Source organism: Anthonomus grandis, chromosome 1, assembly GCF_022605725.1.
Source record: "Anthonomus grandis grandis chromosome 1, icAntGran1.3, whole genome shotgun sequence".
Classification (NCBI taxonomy): Eukaryota; Metazoa; Arthropoda; class Insecta; order Coleoptera; family Curculionidae; genus Anthonomus; species Anthonomus grandis.
In genome coordinates, this window is record NC_065546.1 from 45,456,645 (window position 1) to 45,475,355 (window position 18,711).

Sequence of the window (18,711 nt, forward strand, 5' to 3'; positions counted from 1 at the left end):
GGAAGATACGTTTTAAAAACGTCCAAAAGGTCCAAAAAAAGTCACTTAGATCTAATATAATATTTGGAGTTGCTTAACTCGTTTTTGATTACATTTGTGTAGTGATGTGAGTTTCCTTATCAGCATAAAAATGACATTAAATTACACAATAGCGACGACTCGTGCAAAATTGGAAATCAAACTTTTCATGTAAATGTTTTTAAATGTGATTGTGATTCTCACCAAAAAAAGCATCCGCGTTATTTAACTTTACGCGATAGTAATTTAGCGTAGTTTCAACTTTGTTTACTATGCTAAGTTTAAATAACGTCTGTGAGAATGACATTTTGCACCTCATTTAATCGACATTTCGTTGCCAAATCTACAGGAAGCACTCAATAAAAGGTAATTACTTTATTTACCCATTATATAAATCAAACGTTCCTAACCGAGCCCATATTATGACAAATTATTAAACGTTTTAAAAGCGATTATTGCTAAAAGAAAAAAACATTACATCCTTTTTCTCACACGACGTAAATAATATCCTTGCGACCTCCTACCTGTAGCACCTACCACCCAACTCTACGTCGTGTAGCGTCTATTTCCCTTTCACTATGATCGCGGCTCATCTTCGCTGGATCTGAAGATCTTCTTCATCTGGTAGATTAGTCTTCATTCTTCAGTAGTCGATGACTAGCCGCCATGCAGGGTGTTAGTGCGTTATTGTTTTTGGGTGAGTAGAGAAAAAAGTGTGGATTTTTTCTGTTTGGATTATTTTATCTTTTTGCTTGACCAAGGTAGGAGTTTTTTATTTTTTTTCAATATTTATTAAAAAAAAAAGATACCAATATGTTGGTTTTATATCCAAGGTATTCAGAGTGAACCGGGTTACCTTTTTCTTTTGGTGTAAATGTCTCAATTTTGTTAATTACATTTTTTATTATTATATTATATTTTTAATTTTTTTGTATATTTTTTGTTATAATTAAAATAATTATTAAATTGTGATTTTTTTTAAATTTTTTTTTGGTTTAGTAGTTTAATAGTTGTAAATGTTTTACAAATTCCATTCTTAAGGGAAACAAATAATGGTTATTTATATTTATGACGTAAAAATAGAAAACAAATTATTTATGTATTAAACAACCTAAAACCTCAACTTTAGTCTAACATCGATTACAAATAATTAATTAATTTTCATTATTTTAGCCTTAAATTAATTAATTAAGTAATAACAAATTAACTTAATTAAAATTATATTTTGGGTTGTTGAAGCAATCTAATTAAACGGATTATAAATAAAATAAAAAAACAAAAGTAAAAAATTCATGCTTACAAGTAATAACCTAATTAATTTTCAATTTGTCAGCCTTTAATTAATTTTGATACCTTAGGATGTTTAACCAATGTAATTAACAGCATTATAAATAAAATTAAGAAAATATTAAAAAATTAAAAATTCTCTCACTAACAAATTAGTTGATGTTTTGGGATGTTTACACAATCTAATTAACAGAATTGTAAATAAAATATATTAAAAGTTACAAGACTACAGCAAATAGTAATTAATTTAACATACAACATTTTCTCATTTATTTAATAAATAATTTAAAAAAAAAGCAAGTATTTCTAATTTTTATGTAGGGTTCTGGATCTTGTGAAAAACTCTTACATAGTCATTTAATTATTTTTTATCTACAAGAATGAAATTATTTAATTACATTCTTGTTTATTACGTTGTTTAACCAATTTTTGCTTAAAAGTTCACTGTACTCTAACATGAATTCTAGTTATGTAATTAATTATCATTGCTTTAGCCTTGAGTTAGTTAATTAAGGAATAGCAAATTTACATAATTAAAAATTAAATTTTAGGTTTTTTAAACAATTTAATTAACCGAATTATAACTAAAATTTAAAAAAAAAACCACAAAAGTAAAAAATATTAATGAATTTTATGTAAATTCTTGCTTAAAAGTCAACTGTAGTCTAATAGAATTACTTAATTAATAGGATATATTGGGATATTTAAGCAAGGTAATTAACAGTATTATGAATAAAATTAGGAAAATATAATAAAATAAAAAATTCTAGAAATACAGCAATCTATATTTAGGCATAAAAAATTTCTTTAACTATTTTATAGCACAGTTAATTACAAAAAAATATTTTAATTATTTTTAATATATTTAATTAAAATGATAATTTGGGATGTTTATCCAATTTTATTAACAAGATTGTAAATATAAAAATATATTGAATTATTAAAAGTTGCAAGTTAATTACAAAGAAAAAATTATAATTATAGACAAAAAAAAAACAAATAATTGTACATGTCTAGTTTAAAATGTCTACATAGTTTGTCTAATTATTGCTTTTAAGTTAATAAATATAATATATATAAAATAATAATTTTAAGAATAATAAATTTACTTTATTAAAATCATATTTTGGGGTATTTAAACAATGTAAATAACAATATAATAAATAAAATTACGAAAATAATAAATTTATAAAAATTCTAAGGATACAGCAAACTGTATTTAGGCCTTAAAAGTTCCTCAATTATTTTATAATATAGTTGGTTACAAAAAAACTATTGTATTTAATTATAAAAAACAAGTAATTGTAATTTATATGTACGTGTCTGGATCTTCTCGAAAACTCTTACGTAGTTTAACCAATTACATTCTTATGTATTACATTGTTTACCCAATTCTTGCCTAAAACTTAACTGCAGTCTAACATGGATTTTAATTGTTTAATTAATGTTCGTTATTTTAGTTTTTAATTAAGGAATAACAAATTCATTTATTTAAAATCACATGGGTCTTTTAAACAATCTAATTAACCAGATTATAAATCAAACTTAAACACACAAATAATTGTAATTTTTGTACCTGTCTGGATCTTCTGGAAAACTCTTACGTAGTTTAACACAATTATTGTTTAAAAGTTAAGTGCAGTCTAACATGAATTATAATTATTTAATTAATTTTCAATATTTTTGCCTTGAGCTAATTAATTAAATGATGTAACTTGATTATATTTTAAAGTAAGCAATCCTTTATGGATCCAACCATTCTAAAGATTTTCAGACCATCTGCATAAAGAACAAATTTACAATGATGAAAGCATTGAGAAATGTCAATAATATAGATAATAGAGCATAAAGGTCCAAGAAGAGGATGGAGGAGAAGAAGAGGAAATCCTTAAAAACTCCACATGTTATTTAAAATGTGTTAGTAGTTCACTTTCGATTAGTTAAATCTGATGTAAAACATTTTAATGTAGAACCAGTCTATATAATTTATATGACTTTGGTTAAAGTCTATATATTTCAACTAATGAAATATATAGACTTTGGTAGAACCGTCTACACCGATTTCAGATAGTGTATTTAGCATTGTAGAGTATTCTACTTTACCAAACCTCTTACGAAAATCACTATTAATGGCATCAATTTAAACAGATGATCAAGGTTATAATTTTGATACTCAATATAAATTAACAAACTACTCGGTATACTCAATATAAATATAAATTAACAATAGATCGGTTGGAGAAAAATCCATGTTATTCTAGAATAATTTGACTTCCTACTAGATTGAAAATATAGTTATATAAATAATAGCCTTAGTAGTAGTAGTAGTAGTAGTAGTAGTAGTAGTAGTAGTAGTAGTAGTAGTAAGGGTGGGGGAGCTAGAGCTCGGCAAGTAGGCCTGAGCAGTCCCTTTTCGCCAACCCCAGAGTCACCCACCCCTACGCCTCCACTCCCAATGCGCGGTCTTCACTGAGTCGGCCCGTCCTTTTAATAAAGGCTTGCACGTTGTCCCAGTCCAGATCTTTAAGATCTTCCCGCTGGAGTGTCGTTGCTCCGAAAATTTTCCTATGAAGTTTCCTCCCCTGTACCGCAATTCGGACAGAGTGGGCTTTCTCTTATACCAAGAAGGTGTAGATGCCTGTTTAGACTGTTGTGCCCGGTCAGGATTTCCACCAAGTCTTTGATACTTTGTCGGGTCTTTGTTAGCAGTCGCCTTGCTTTAGAGCCGTCATGGTCTGGTATCATTTCCTTGGCCTGTCTACATCCTTCTGTCCTTGTCTTTTCCCAGGCCCAATTATTAAGTGCCTGGAGATTTGTTTTTTGCCCTAAGACCGAGACGAGGTTCGGGGCCTACAAAGGGGTTAACGGAACCTTGTCTTGCCAGTTCGTCGGCCCGCTCATTGCCCTCAACACCTTGATATCCTGGGACCCACGTCAGTCTCACTTCCTTGTGTGCTGCAAGCCTTTCTAATGCGTCTCTGCATTCCTGAACTAGCGCTGAGCTGGCCCCGGGTTTCTGAATCGCCTTGAGGGCAGCTTGACTATCGGAGTAAATGCAAATCCCCCCGTTACCTTCCAATGCCTCTCGTTTATTCGCTACTTCGAGTATAGCAAACACCTCCGCTTGGAAAACTGTGGTGTGTTTCCCTAGCGGGAAGGATTCCCCTGTGTTCGTTTCCATCCTGTACACTTCGGCTCCGGCTGAATTGGTGCTTATCCATGATCCATCCGTGTACTAGGCCTGGAAACCACTTGGCTCTTTAACTCTTTCCTTGTCGGGATTTCGACTTGAAACCCCTTTTTAACCTTAGTTTGCCACTTTCTGTAGTGCATCTGATCAAATAATAGCCTTAGAAATACCTTGATGAAAATACAAAGTTTACTAATTAGGCGATAATTGTTTACTAAATTTTTTGTTATTGTTATGTACTATTCTTAAAATATGCTCAACACATAATAATTTCCATACATCTTAAGTCTTTAAGATTTATTGATTTTATGTTAGTAATGGAAGGAGCGCCATCAAAGCCGGCTCCTTTTTTAAGATCTAATTCACCTATACCCACACAACAGTATATAATTGAATAACAGTAATATTAAATATTTTAATTATTTCATAACACGATATTTTGTAATTAATTAATGATGATAAAATTAACAGAATAATTATAAATGCAATATAAATATTAAAAGTTTTAAAGATAAAAAACAACTAATTAAGCATAAATATTTTTTCGCACAGTTAATGTCAAAGAGATATTGTAGTTAATTTATAAATTAAAGAAACACAAGAAAATATAATTTATGTACGTGCCTGCATCTTCTGCAAAATATGATTTCAGGAGCATAATTTTATTACAATCAATCATGATACATCAGGCTACATGGGTATATAAGAATAAAAATTGAACTTTTTTTCATTTTCCCTATATAGCATTATCAGTCCTATAGCATTATTTGGATCATCCGGAAATTGTATTGTCTCACGTAGTTTACTCGATTACGTTATTTCATTACCAACATTTATAAAAATTGTTAGAAATGAGAATAAACGTCATCTTTTTTTCCATTTCTTAAACGTAAAAGTCCTGATCCCCTATCCAGCATGTCTAAGCCTTAAAAACTTCGACGTGAGTCAAAATATTCTGATAAAACAATTTTTGTAATGAATTATTCATGTTTCGATCTTTCAATATTTGTCATCTTTAGTATTTGGATTTGCATATAAAACTCTGTAAAGCCATGAGAGAACAAGGGTTTGATGGACACCTTATTCTCTATTCGAGTATTTACAGTGTGACCTAGAGCCTTATTAAGGAAACTCATGGTTCCACCTTAATTTTGCTGTTTTGAACATATGGTTGCTATTAAAAATAACTTATTAAGGAATTCTGCCTTTAGTAAGACTGCTGCTTAAGGTCTTGAAGGAAACCTTGTCTGTGATTTGTTTTTCCTTTCCTTTCATTTTTTTTTTACATGGCTTCTATTCTCATCTATATTCTATATTCAAAAGCTTCTACAGAAAAATGACTCTTGAAAGAAGTAGCTATGATTTGATTTTCCCAAATAAATCCATTCTTCTACTTTCAAGGTGCTTCATTTTTATTCTACAACCACTGGACTCCTGGTGAATGATCTCTTCTTCTATTCATCCCATATTTTGTCCCTTAAATTGGATATATTTTCATCTATCCTCAGCTGAAAACTAGCCACTCAGACTTTCTAAAAGAAATTCCTTTTTCTACCTGCAAGTTATTTAATTGTTATTGTACTCTTGGCGGATGATCTCTTCTTCCATTTCTGCTATTGGCTCTATATTACTCCTACTATATTCAGAGGTTTTTTCTTGGAAATGATTCTCATAGAAATTCAGACTTTCTAAAAAGAATCCATTCCTCTAGTTTCAAGTTGACTAACTTTTATTGTACACTGGACTCCTGGTGGGTGATCTGTTTTTTGATTTCTTGATTCCTGCCTTTTCCCCTATATTGTTTCTATTTCTATCTATATTCTAGCAGCTTCTACCCAAAAATGATTCTCATAGCCATATTAAAACATTTCAAAAGAAATAATTTTTTCTACCACTAATGTTATTATTAAAGTTGTTGTTGCTGTTTGAGATTGACTAGGGAAGCCTCTTGGACCTCTTCTCTTTCCTTGTTTCTGATTAAACCAACCAAAACCACTAATTTAACAATTAAAATGTCAAGATTTACATAAGATTTTTTAATTGGATCTAAATCGTTTAAATTATGGGATCGAGAGTCTGTCTCGCAACCGACCGCATCCCACATGGCGTAACCAGTAATTTTGTCAAATTTTACGCTTTTTGGTTCGATAGACAATGGCCTATTTAAAGAACTAACAATAGATTTATTCTGGAAATTGATTCACCCTTGTTAGACTATTATTGGCACTTTTTCGTTTAGTTGTTCGTTAATATGGCATGTTATAATGATGAATTTTTAATAATTTTTAATTACCTTTTAACATCTCAACCTGTCCTCCCTGAAACTAATCTCATATATCCTATTGTTTGTAAATTTTTTCTTGCATTGCTTCATTGTAAATTCCCAATTAAGGTAACATTAGCTTAAACACATGGCCAATTAGGATATTATGCAACGACAATTTTAGATACTGTAAAATTCATACTGTTCATGGTCAGATCAACAACCTAAAAAAACTTTTAGCAATTAGCTGTTTTCACTTCAGAGCTTTTTCATACAGTTCAAATCCTTACTAGTCCTGAAATGTCTTTTGAAATGACAATCTAAGAAGTTATCTAAATTTTGAATGATATTAAGGTTTGAGATACTTCTGGTCCCAAAAGAACTGATGGAGAACAAAAGAATGCCTAAAAAACTGTCAAGTGGATACCATGGAGATTAAAAGGATAGAGATCAAGAAGCCAAAAGAAGCTGAGGAAGAATTGGACCGTATCATTTTTAAATTCATTATCAGTCTCTGAGACAAAAGTCGAAGATGTGTCAATATTAGGGGGACAGATGGATGTACTGGTATATCTAAAGGGAGGCGGGTGAACGTAAACTTGAAAAATTGAAGATGATGTCAAGAAGAGTGGAGGTGGATTTCTGGAGAAGATCTAATGATAAATAACGCCTGAAGATCACAATAAATAAAACAGTTGGTGATATAGTACGAGTAACTCTTGATGTAATGGAAAACATACACTTAAAGCAACGGAGTTGGAAGAAATAGAGAAGAAGGAATAACAACGGCATGAAGAAGGAGAGAGGAATGGATATAAGAGAGGAAAGAACTGGACTTTACCATTGTCAAATGTTTCATTATTGATAGAAGCAAACTGTGATTTTTGAGTTGAAAATTGAATTAAATGTCAAGGATGGTAGAAATGAATTTCTAAAGAAGATCTAGTTATAAATAAAACAAATGCTAATATTATATGATTACTCGTGGTATAATGAAAAACATACGCTTACTAAACAGGCAATATCTGATATAATAGACAATAAATCTAGAACAATTAAGAAGAAACAAACGAAAAGCAATTCCAAGCTGGTAAAGAAAAACCGAAAGATCCAAAGCTATGGAGAAGGAAGAGACTGGACCATACCATTATCAAATGTATCATCATCGATAGCAGCAAAATGTGATCTTTAAAGTGAAAAATTGAAGTTAGTGTCAAGGACAATAAAGATGAATTTCTTAAGAAGATCAAGTTATAAATAAAGTCTGAATATCACAATAAAGAAAACAAATGCTTATATTGTACGAGTAACTTGTATGCAATGGAATATATAAAATAACTTAAATTACCCGAGATAAAAGGAATAGTAAAAGGATTAAGAAGGAAAGAAGAATGAATATAAGCTTATAAAGACGTCGCAGCTGACGAGAAGTCAGGACTGGACTATACTATTACCAGATCAATCATCATTAATAGCAGCAAGGTGTGGTCTTTTAGTGTAAGATTAAAGATAATATCAAAGACATAGAGATGAATTTCTGGAGAAGATGTAGTAAAAAATAATGTCTGAAGATTATAATAAATAAAACAATTGCTGATATATAAGTAACTCGTGATGTAATGAGAAACATACAACTATAGCACAGACAACATCTAATATAATAGAAAATAAATATAAAACAACTAAAAAGGAGCTAATGAAAAGCAAGAAAGGTGAATTCCAAGCTATTATGAAAGTAAAACCAAAGAATTGAAAAGAAAGAACATTTTAAGATGATGTCAATATTTCAAGAGAAGATCTAGTGACAAATAATGCTGAATATTTGGTGATGATGGAAGGTATAAAAGAATTTAAAATATCTAGGATGAATGAAATAACAAGGAGATTAAGAAAAAGGAAAGAATGGATATAAGCGTGTTACAGCTTATACCATTATCAGATCTATAATTTATCGATAGCAGCAAAGTGTGGTCTTTAAGTGAAAAATTGAAGATGATGCAAAGGGCAGTAGAGATGGATATGTGAACAAATCATCAAACAATCTAGGATAAATAAATCTGCAAAATCACAATAAATAAAACTGTAGCATTTTTATGAGTAACACGTTATGTGATAGAAGATATACACTTAAGACAACTAGTTTGGAAAGGATGGAGAACAAAGGATGAACACAAAGAGGATGAAGTAGGAGGGAAGGATAAATATTAAGGTATCATCTATTTATAATAATCCCAAACACTGTTAATATTGCATGAGCACTATTATATAACCTGGAATGAAAATTTAATATCATTTTGCCAAAGCTCTCGTATTAAAAGAAGAGCCAAAACTGTGGAAAAGGAGGAACATAAAAAACTAAAATGAAACTAATTGATAACTAAGAAAAGAATCTTTAGAAAAAGAAGGACGAAAAAACTAAAGCAGTGACCAAAAATCTCGAAAAGATATTTGACAGAAGACTAATGTGATAAAAGCCAAATAAGCATAGAAAATCTGTATATAGTTTAATGAAAAACACTTTTAAACCCATGATTATGCAATGAGAAACTAAAATTCTCTCTAAATCGTCGCAAGACTATTATTATCTTAATTTTTCACCTCTTGCACAGATGTTATCGTACAATACGAGATGCGCGCCCAAAGATGGTCATTATGTAACAATTTCCATTTCAATTAAATGGTATTCGTGTCACTACGGTGTTTCACTTTTGTGGTTATGTCATTAGGCTCATCCTTATGTTGTACATTAGCTATTCTAATTTATCTTGTAGTATATGAGAATAATTTTTTTAAGAGTTTTTGACAATTCATCCGGCTCTTCCCTAAGGAGACCCTTCAGTTGTTTACAAAGTAATGACATGATAATGCTTCCAATAACATTTTTTTGTTTATTTAGGCATTTTGGCACTATGGTCCAGTACCAGTGCAGTATTCCTCAATCACCGGCCATTCCCCACCTACAATTTGGAAAATATGCCAGACACGCAGTTCAGTTGCAGAGACAAAATTCTGGGAGGTTACTATGCTGATCCTGACGCCCAATGCCAAATGTTCCATGTGTGTGTCAAAGTTGCTGGTTTAGGGGTAAGTAATTGTTTGTGTCAAAATTGGTGCAGAAGCTTAATTGCGTAGTAAACATTACATTTTTTACAAAAAATATCAATAAATCAACTATTTCTTGAAGGCTGTAACCTGTTTTAAGATGATTGCCAAACACTCCTTCTACACGTTTTTTCTTAACAAGTAATTACTTAGCGGATGATCAAATATATGATTGCGCTAAGTAGCGTGGCAATCGAGATCTAAAACGACCGTAATCCAATTTATGATAAATTGATGCTAATAGAGGTATATCAAGACCGGTTTTTAGATTGATAGAGACTTAGTAATCAAGTAATTTAGATGGTATGCACCATAAAAATTGATCTTGTGGGACTATTTTTATGTATTTTAGTGAATGTGGGGAAGAAGGACAACTTTCATTTCAGTCGAGACTTTTTTCACTGGTTCATGGTGGTTTAGATTCTACTGGGTGATCTGAAAGAGAAGCAAAATATTTAACCTGGAGGGTGCATTTAAGTAAAACTGTATGAGAGTGTGAATGATTTGGAGTAAATTAGTAACTTAAATCCAGTTGAAGATAATTTTTTTGTACGATCAGCAACTGAATCAACTCCTTTCTAATAACATAGAAACATGCCATAAACATTCACTTACGATAATAGAAACACACCAGCAATAGAAACCCTATTTCCTTACAGGTGTACCAGAAATGTCTCTGGCATCGACCAATTCACCTCTTTCAACGTCTGTATGACATTTCATGTGGGATGTTTCTGCAACATTTTAGAATTTCGTACGTTTCTTGAGTACGTGATCTATTTGCTGTGGAAATATACCACAAATGTTTGATTTAAAATATTTATGACAATATTTTTGATTTAAATCTTACATACTTTTATAAAATATAATACATAACAAAAATTACATCTATCTTACATAAATATGTTTGATTTTTTGACCTTAAAACCAGGGATATAAGAAAATGTTACCTACCAGCAAAAGCAACAGACGAATTTTAAGCCCTTATAACTACTACAACTAATTTCATTTACAAACACCGAAATTAAATGACAGAAAATTACACCATTGAAATGTGAAATAATAAACTATCTATAGTTTTAGAATCTAGTTCTTTCTTCTATATTCTGTTGATATTAGATTCCACCAGAAGTATTAGAACATGTTTACACCACGTTGTCACGTCAAACAAAAACCTAAAAATGGCCGCTTATAGGTTTTTGTTATAGAATATGATTTTCTGAGAGAGAATATTTTTTTGCACTCTACAGTCAAATATTTTTGTTTTATAAAATTAGTTAATATTAATTGTTTTTATTTTCTTGTAAATAAGCTAGGATCTGTGGAATAGGTATTGTTTTTAGTATTTAGAAGGGTGGCATCACACAGGTACGCCAAGATTGGTCCACCCAACATTGGACTTTCCAGTGTTGTTCGTGTCTGTGTATCGGTTTTATAATCGCGATGTCTTCCTAATTTGTCCCATAAACATCTCTGTAGTTGCTTACTATACTTACGCTTATACATTTATTTTTCGTATTTATTTAGGCAAATAAGAGTATTTTGATTTGATTTGATTTGATATATATATATATATATATATATATATATATATATTTATATAATTATTATTATTATTATTCCTGCTCGCATATTCTATTTCTCAATATAACTCAAAAACCTTTGAAGTCAAACATTTTGATTTTTTATCTTATGGCAGGTAAAACTTGCACATGCCTGTAAAAAGTAACTAGTAAAATGTTTCTAGAACATCTATGAGAATAATACTAGCAATGTTTTATAAAAGTCATCGCTAGCATGTACGATAAATCTCCAAAACATTAAGTCAGAAGTGGTACTTAATTAGTATGTTTATGGCATACCCTGTGTGATCTGGGCTGTAACTTTTGTCTCGCTTCTGTCAATGTCTGTAGTTTTCATATTATGCCTACCTTCAGGTTTTATGATCCAATAACTTTTTCAGAAATCAGATCAACAATGCTATTGGTTTCTTGTTAGTGGTTCTCTTGGTGGATGGTTTTTTTTGAATTCAGTGAACGATTATTGAACTAGTCAAAATCCGACTTAGAACTAAAAATCTCAGCAGAAACTATAACAAGTTTATAACAAGTCAGCCGATCTAAAACCTGTAAAACCACTGTTTTCTTTGCTTAGCAGTCTAATATTGCCCATGATCAAAAATTATTATGGATATTCTTCTACTTCTTCTGCTTTTTCTTTTTTTTGCTTTCTTTAATAAGCGATCATAAGAATCTTATCATGGCTGTCTCATATGCAGTGATCTTTCAATTCAGTCGATCTTAAACCTGTAAAGATATTGTTGTTTTTGCCTTATCAGTGTAGAAATCCTGAAAGAATTGTTTCACACCTAGTGATCGAAAATGTTAGTGAAAACTATTTTTTTGTCTAACTTACGAGTTTAATAAAGCGTATAATGTTTTTTTTTGTGTATATATACTTCTCCTTCTTCTTTTTCTTCATCTTCTTCTCTTTCTCCTTCGGCTCCTTCTTTAATTCCCTAGTGATCGTATATGTATTCCAGGTTCAAGACTTCCGTTTCCTCTGTCCAAACGGGACAGCCTTTGACCAAGATCATCAGATTTGCGCCGAATGGGAGGACGTAGATTGTGATGCAACTACCTTGTACTATTCCAGTGACAATTTCGACTTGTACAGGGTCGGATCAGGTAAGACACGTTGCTAAAACTTACACTTTCTATCGTATAATGGCCTTAGATTGTAAGATAATACGGGTACCTAACTTTGATGATGAGCCCGGTATAATAGGACGACCCGTAATGAAAAAGTGAAAGCGGTAGGATGGTAAAGGTCGCGTTTATGTGGTTGAACAATTACGATGGTAACTGTAGGTTACACGGCGCGAAAAATGTTAATTAGTTGGTCACATATCGCATAACTTCGGTAATACCTGATGGTCTAAGTGTAAGTAACATCATATATGACGAAATTACTTGGAATTTGAATGTAGGTGTGAAAGAAGAGATGTTAAAATTTCTCAAAGTAATTGTATTACAGTATTTGCAATTGCAGTCAACTGTACAATTACGGGTGAGCGATATTTCATAACTTAGATTCGCTGAAAGCTTTACTACATATTGGAAAAACTAGTAAAGGAAATCACTCACCAGATGCAAGGAAACCAAGGAAAATCAATATCTAAGTCTTAAGATACGTCATAGCTGGCCTTTAATAAAAATTGATATACAACAATCAGTGATGCTTATATTATTGATTCTATTTCCTGCAGCTCCAGAATACGACGCACTACTCATTTTTACTGTGCATTTACACTTCACGCAAGTTGCGAATTGGAGGTCGAATGATCAAATAAGAATAATAATTAGTACCACTCAATAATGAATATCTCTGTATTAAATCTGAAATATCAATCTTCAAATCAATCAAATTTTACAAAAAAAAAGCATAAATAAGTCTATTGAGATTCTGAATTCAATAATATCTAGATTATTTTTTATCACTGCAAATCAACTTCTTCTTCTAGATTTCAATACAGTTTTTTTGCTACTACTGTCAATTTTAATGGTAGTAGAGTTTTAAGCATCTAGTTCAAAATGTTAAGCTACAAAAATTATTTAATACTTATCAGTAATTTATCATTTGTACTGAAATTTGTCGTCGAAAAAATTCTTCACTCATCTAGGAAGATCTAGTCTGTAGCAGATAAACTTTTTATGTCAGATTCAAATGAGTTGAAAGAAGTTTAGTTCTGTTCAGTGAAATCCTAATTTCTAATGACCTTCAATAAGATTATGAATGTCAGCAGAAATATAATTTCTTTCTAGATGGATGCTTCTTTATGGAAATGTTTTATGATTTCTATAGAGTTTTCAACTCCTGGATATTTACCATGCACTCTATTCTATCAAAATAACATTTATGCATATCAGCAATACATACATCTTGGTTGTTAATGAAAATTCTTAGAGGTTTCAATGGGGTCTTCAACTTTTGCAAGCCATGTAATGCTATATTTACAGTTTAATGTAATTCTAATTTGAGACTTCCAAGCAACTCATGAATATCAGCAGTAACATGATCCCCTTGTTGATAGTTGTATCAAAAGTTTCATTAATCAGTCTAACCTATAGAAGAAATATCTCCTTGGCTGCCCACTCCATGGAAAAGGTTTGATCAACATTTTTAACTTCTACAAGCCATTAGCAATGCTACATTTACAGTTTAACTGTCTTTCTAAGAAGTTATATCAAAACCTCATTATCCATTCTAACTTGATTGGGTTGAGTTGGGAAACTTGGTTTCATTTCAATTTTTCGCGGTTTTCTCAGATTTGTCTGCTTGAATAATAATAATAATAAATAATAATAATAATAATAATAATAGTAGTAATCTTTATTCAATATTAGTAGCCTTTACTTCCTCAAAGTTTGTTGCATATTTTCCACTTATAACATCTGTGGAAAAATCTTCAGATTCAGAGATCTTCTCAGAAGTATCTCCTTGGCTGTCCAGTGCTTGAAAATACTCTATTTCATTAGACCTTTCAATTTCTGCAAGCTGATCATTAATAATGAATTTATAGTTTAACTGACTTGCCAAGAAGTTACATCAAAATCTTATTACTCATTCCAACTTGATTTCATTTCAATTTTTCATGGTTTTATCAAATTTATCTGCATGAATATTAGTAGCTTTAACTTTTTCAAATTTCGTTGCAGAATTTTCACTTAAAACATCTATTGACGAATCTCGTAAAAATTCAAAAATCTTCTTAAAAATCTCCTTGGCTGTCCGCTCCATAAATATTTTTAAGGTTTTATTAAAATATTTAACTTCTGCAAGCCAACCATCAATAAAGAATTTGTAGCTTAAGTGACTTGCCAAGAAGTTACGTCAAAATATTATTAACCATTTCAACTTGGCTGGGTTAAGTTGGTTGTTCAGATTTGTCTGCATAAATAATAGTAGCCTTCACTTCCTTAAAGTTCGTTGCATATTTTTTACTAATATCATCTATGGTAAAAACTTTTTATAATCAGAAAGCATCACAGAAGTATCTGTTTGTTTTTATTAGAATTTGCAACTACTGCAAGCTATTCACTATCAATGCTGAATTTATAGTTTAACTAAGTTACCAACAAATTTCTCATTGGCTAGTTTTGATAATTTTCTCAGATTGGTCTGCTTGTACCTTCTTCAAATCATGTTTTTATACTAATCAATACTATTATTATAAAAAATCAAAGCTGAACCCCATATTTGGTAATACATTTGCGTGCGCTTCTTACGAACACAGAATTTTGCCATACAAAAAGGTTATTACGTGAGCATAATATTTTACGATGTCCTCACGTTTTCGCCGTTATGTTTAACAGCTTTCCAAGCAGATTCAATATTTTATTGGTAATAAAGAAAATGTCAATTACCGGTTATTCTTCTTCATATAGGTATATAGTCACGTTGATTATAAAGGTTATTCTGGTGAATCTCTTTAAGAAGCAACACATCATCAGGTTGTAATTTGAATCAATTTCTTCAGCATCAATCTCTTCTATTGAAGCTCCTAAAATATAATTTCTGGATTTCTCTTTGGTCTGATTGATTCTTGTAAAGGAAATTGATTTTTAGTGGACTTTTTCTGGTAAAAGACTGAGTTAGAGGTCAAAGTGAAGTGAGTCCAGATTCCCAATCGATAGAAACAGAATTACTGTTGATTGCTGCTAGATTTGCTTTACAAAAATCACATCCGTTGAACTACTTGATAGTATTATTTCAACACATTTTTTTATTTCCATGCATCTTAATAATTATTTTATTATGTAACTAGACCATTAAACCTACTCATTGTTGGGAATTGCGTACATCAAGCTTGTTCTATTAACAATAATTTTTCTATTAACAATAAGGATGATTGCAGATCGTGTATGTTATTATCAACCAGAAAGCTTGTGAACAATGAAACGCAAATAAACCGTATTCGTATTACATTAGAAACTAATTTTTCAGCAGTCAATGTAAATCAGTTATTGTTTAATAATAACAGGACTGTGATAACCCTGGATTCCGAAACCCCGATTACTGCCACTTTTTACTGGGTTCTACTTTGGTTCTTTGCCCACTAATTATACATACAATACAAATTATACGTTTTCATATATTTTTTTCTTCTTGCAGGATTCGAGTCGAAAGCTGTAAAATATGGCGAAGACGAGGAAACTTTCGCCCTTCAAAGGGCCGAAACTGGCGACGCCCGTATTAATCGAGAACAACAGACGCAAGTGGTGAACCAAAATAAAGATTACCAACGCCCACAAACCCGAAGAAATAATAATTTCAATAATAATAATAATAATAATCGCGATCAAGAACGTGACATCTTTAGGGCCTCCAGCTCATCAAATTTCTTTAATAATCGCAACAACGGAAAAGAAAACGATGAGGATTACGACGATAACGTCAATATCAATCAGAACAGAGATTACGAACAAAAAAGGAAAATTGTGAGGAAGCAGCAGAAGAGACCTGTGCAACAGACTGCTGCACCTGTACAACAAACACCTGCACCCATACAGCAACAAGTACAGACCAGAAGACCAGCAAGACCAACGGGATTTGTGAATAACTTTGCTGGTAGTAGCTACAATCCAACCACACAACGTCCTGCTTCCCCTGCTGCTAATAGTGACCAATACAGCACACCTTCTAGTGTAACTAATAATTTCAGAAGAGGGCAGCGTCAGAGGATAAACACCAACCAAAACAACATTGTTAGTTCAACCATTTCATATCCTAATCCAACTCCTAGTTATACCATTAGTACTCCAGCCCCGTTCAGGCAGAGTCCACCAGCAAGTAAACCATTTAGTCAAAATGTCCCTAGTTCCACTGAAAACTACCCCACAGCAAAACCCACCAACGCTGCCGTAAATTACAACACAAACTATGACGTTCCAAAAATCTCCAACACACAAACTGAAAACTATCCTTCTAATAATCCTCAATATGCTAAACCAACCACTGCATTCGCAAGCTCTCAGTATAATACAGCTTTCGATAAGAAACCAACCAGCCCAAAAAAAATCGATACCTATAAACCAACCACATTCTCACCTAGCGCTAAGCCATTCAGCATTTCCAGCAACAGTTTTCCAACCACTTTTGCCCCAAGAACTCAACAAGGCTTCACCCAAATCGCTCAGCAAACTAACAGTTTCAATAGCCCCAAAAATCCCTTTTCACAGCAATTCAACAGTCCCAGTACCACCCAAAGGTCCACCACGATCACCCAATATACGCCTACAGTACCAAAAATCTCTTCAACAACCCCAGTGGGTCGATCAAACAGGTTCGATGAGACCCAGTACGATGATGGTTCTTACGATCCTAAATATGACTATAATGGAGGAGGTGAGGATGAATTCCTAAAGACTGCTCATAGTCAAAATATAGCCAGTAGCAGGAATGAGTTGGTTAAAGCCCAAAAGAAGCAGCAGCAGGTTACCACCACCCAAAAGCCTTTCAGTACTGCCTCTTATACCAGTAGAGCAACTGAAAACTATCCAAAGTCTACCCTGCAGAGCGCTTCAAGAGGATCTACACCACAAGTTACCCATAGGCCAGTAGAAAACGTTCCAAAGGAAGTACCAGTAAAGCAGAGCAATAAGAAAGTGAAAAATGTCAGCTATGACTATGCTTACTACGACAGTTTTGGATCAGAACCAGATTATGACATAGATACAGAAATTAAGAAATCAAAAGTGTAGTTCTTAGGTTTAGTTATTTAAAGTTATTTGTTAAGTCTGGTATAAATAAGATTATCAATTCTGGAGATGAAAACCAGTATTTCAACAATATTTAAGGCCCAATATTTAATTACGAACGTTAAGTTATAAGTTTGTACATATTACATTAAAATATTGTTATTTTTTATATATTTTTTTATTTCTGTATCCTATTTTGGAAGAATGAACATAGGTTTACTTTTAATTCATGATTTTTCTCGAGGAAATCAGTATTTTTTCAATTGGTAGAGTGAGCCATGAGTGGTTGATAGCTATGTGGGAGTGCCCTTTATTAATGCGACATTATTATAGTAACTATATATATATCATTTAGTTGGTTCAGTAATTCAAGATTGATTTAGTGAAATCAGGGAAAAGATAAAAATTCACTGGTTCTTCCTGGCTCTCGTCATAGGGAACTTCTCTGAAACCCACTACAACTTCTTGGGTTTTCTCTTCTTTAAGTGATAAACTGTCCATGTGGAAGCAAACTTTTACCTCACCTATGCCTGCAATACCTTCCACCGTTTCTTTCAGTCATTGAAGAAAGTTAAAACATTAGAGCACTAAAAAGTCGATTTTTGAAGCAGATGATGTAATTATTATTGTTCTTCCAGGCAAATGAGGTCATTATCAACTTTTTTCCTGTAAGTTAAACTGACTTTTGAAGACTTTTACTAATTTTCTGCCATTTCAATGCAAATATTGGCATCATAATTTTTTATTTTTTTCCGTTCTTGAAGTTTCTACAATCAATTTCTTCTATCACCAAGCTGTTGACGACATACTATAAAAGCAGATAACATCGTTATTAGTGTTACAATTATTATTAATTTTTTCACAAGAAGCTGAACTCGCTTTTGAAGATTTTTTTAGTAATTTTATGATATTTTCAGGTAACGTCATAAATAATTTTGTATCTAAGAAGTTGATCTCAATTCCAGAGTCAATGTTTGCTATTTCCAAGTTTTCTTCTTCTAAATCGCTAACCTGATACAGGTATCGTGATATCATAAATTTGTCTTGTCATTTTTCTCGGTCTTCCGTCAATCTTACACATTGTGATAGTG

At 31.8% G+C, this 18,711-nt stretch overlaps 1 protein-coding gene across 1 annotated transcript; it reads left to right on the forward strand.

Annotated features, from left to right (window-relative positions):
* The first annotated feature begins 548 nt into the window (after positions 1 to 548).
* LOC126750686 (GATA zinc finger domain-containing protein 14) lies at positions 549 to 17,789 on the forward strand. Its single transcript, XM_050460384.1, has 4 exons — positions 549 to 715; positions 9,655 to 9,842; positions 12,403 to 12,547; positions 16,035 to 17,789. The coding sequence occupies exons 1-4, from the start codon at positions 685 to 687 to the stop codon at positions 17,621 to 17,623; spliced, it is 1,953 nt and encodes a 650-aa protein (XP_050316341.1). The 5' UTR covers positions 549 to 684; the 3' UTR covers positions 17,624 to 17,789.
* The last annotated feature ends 922 nt before the right edge of the window (positions 17,790 to 18,711 follow it).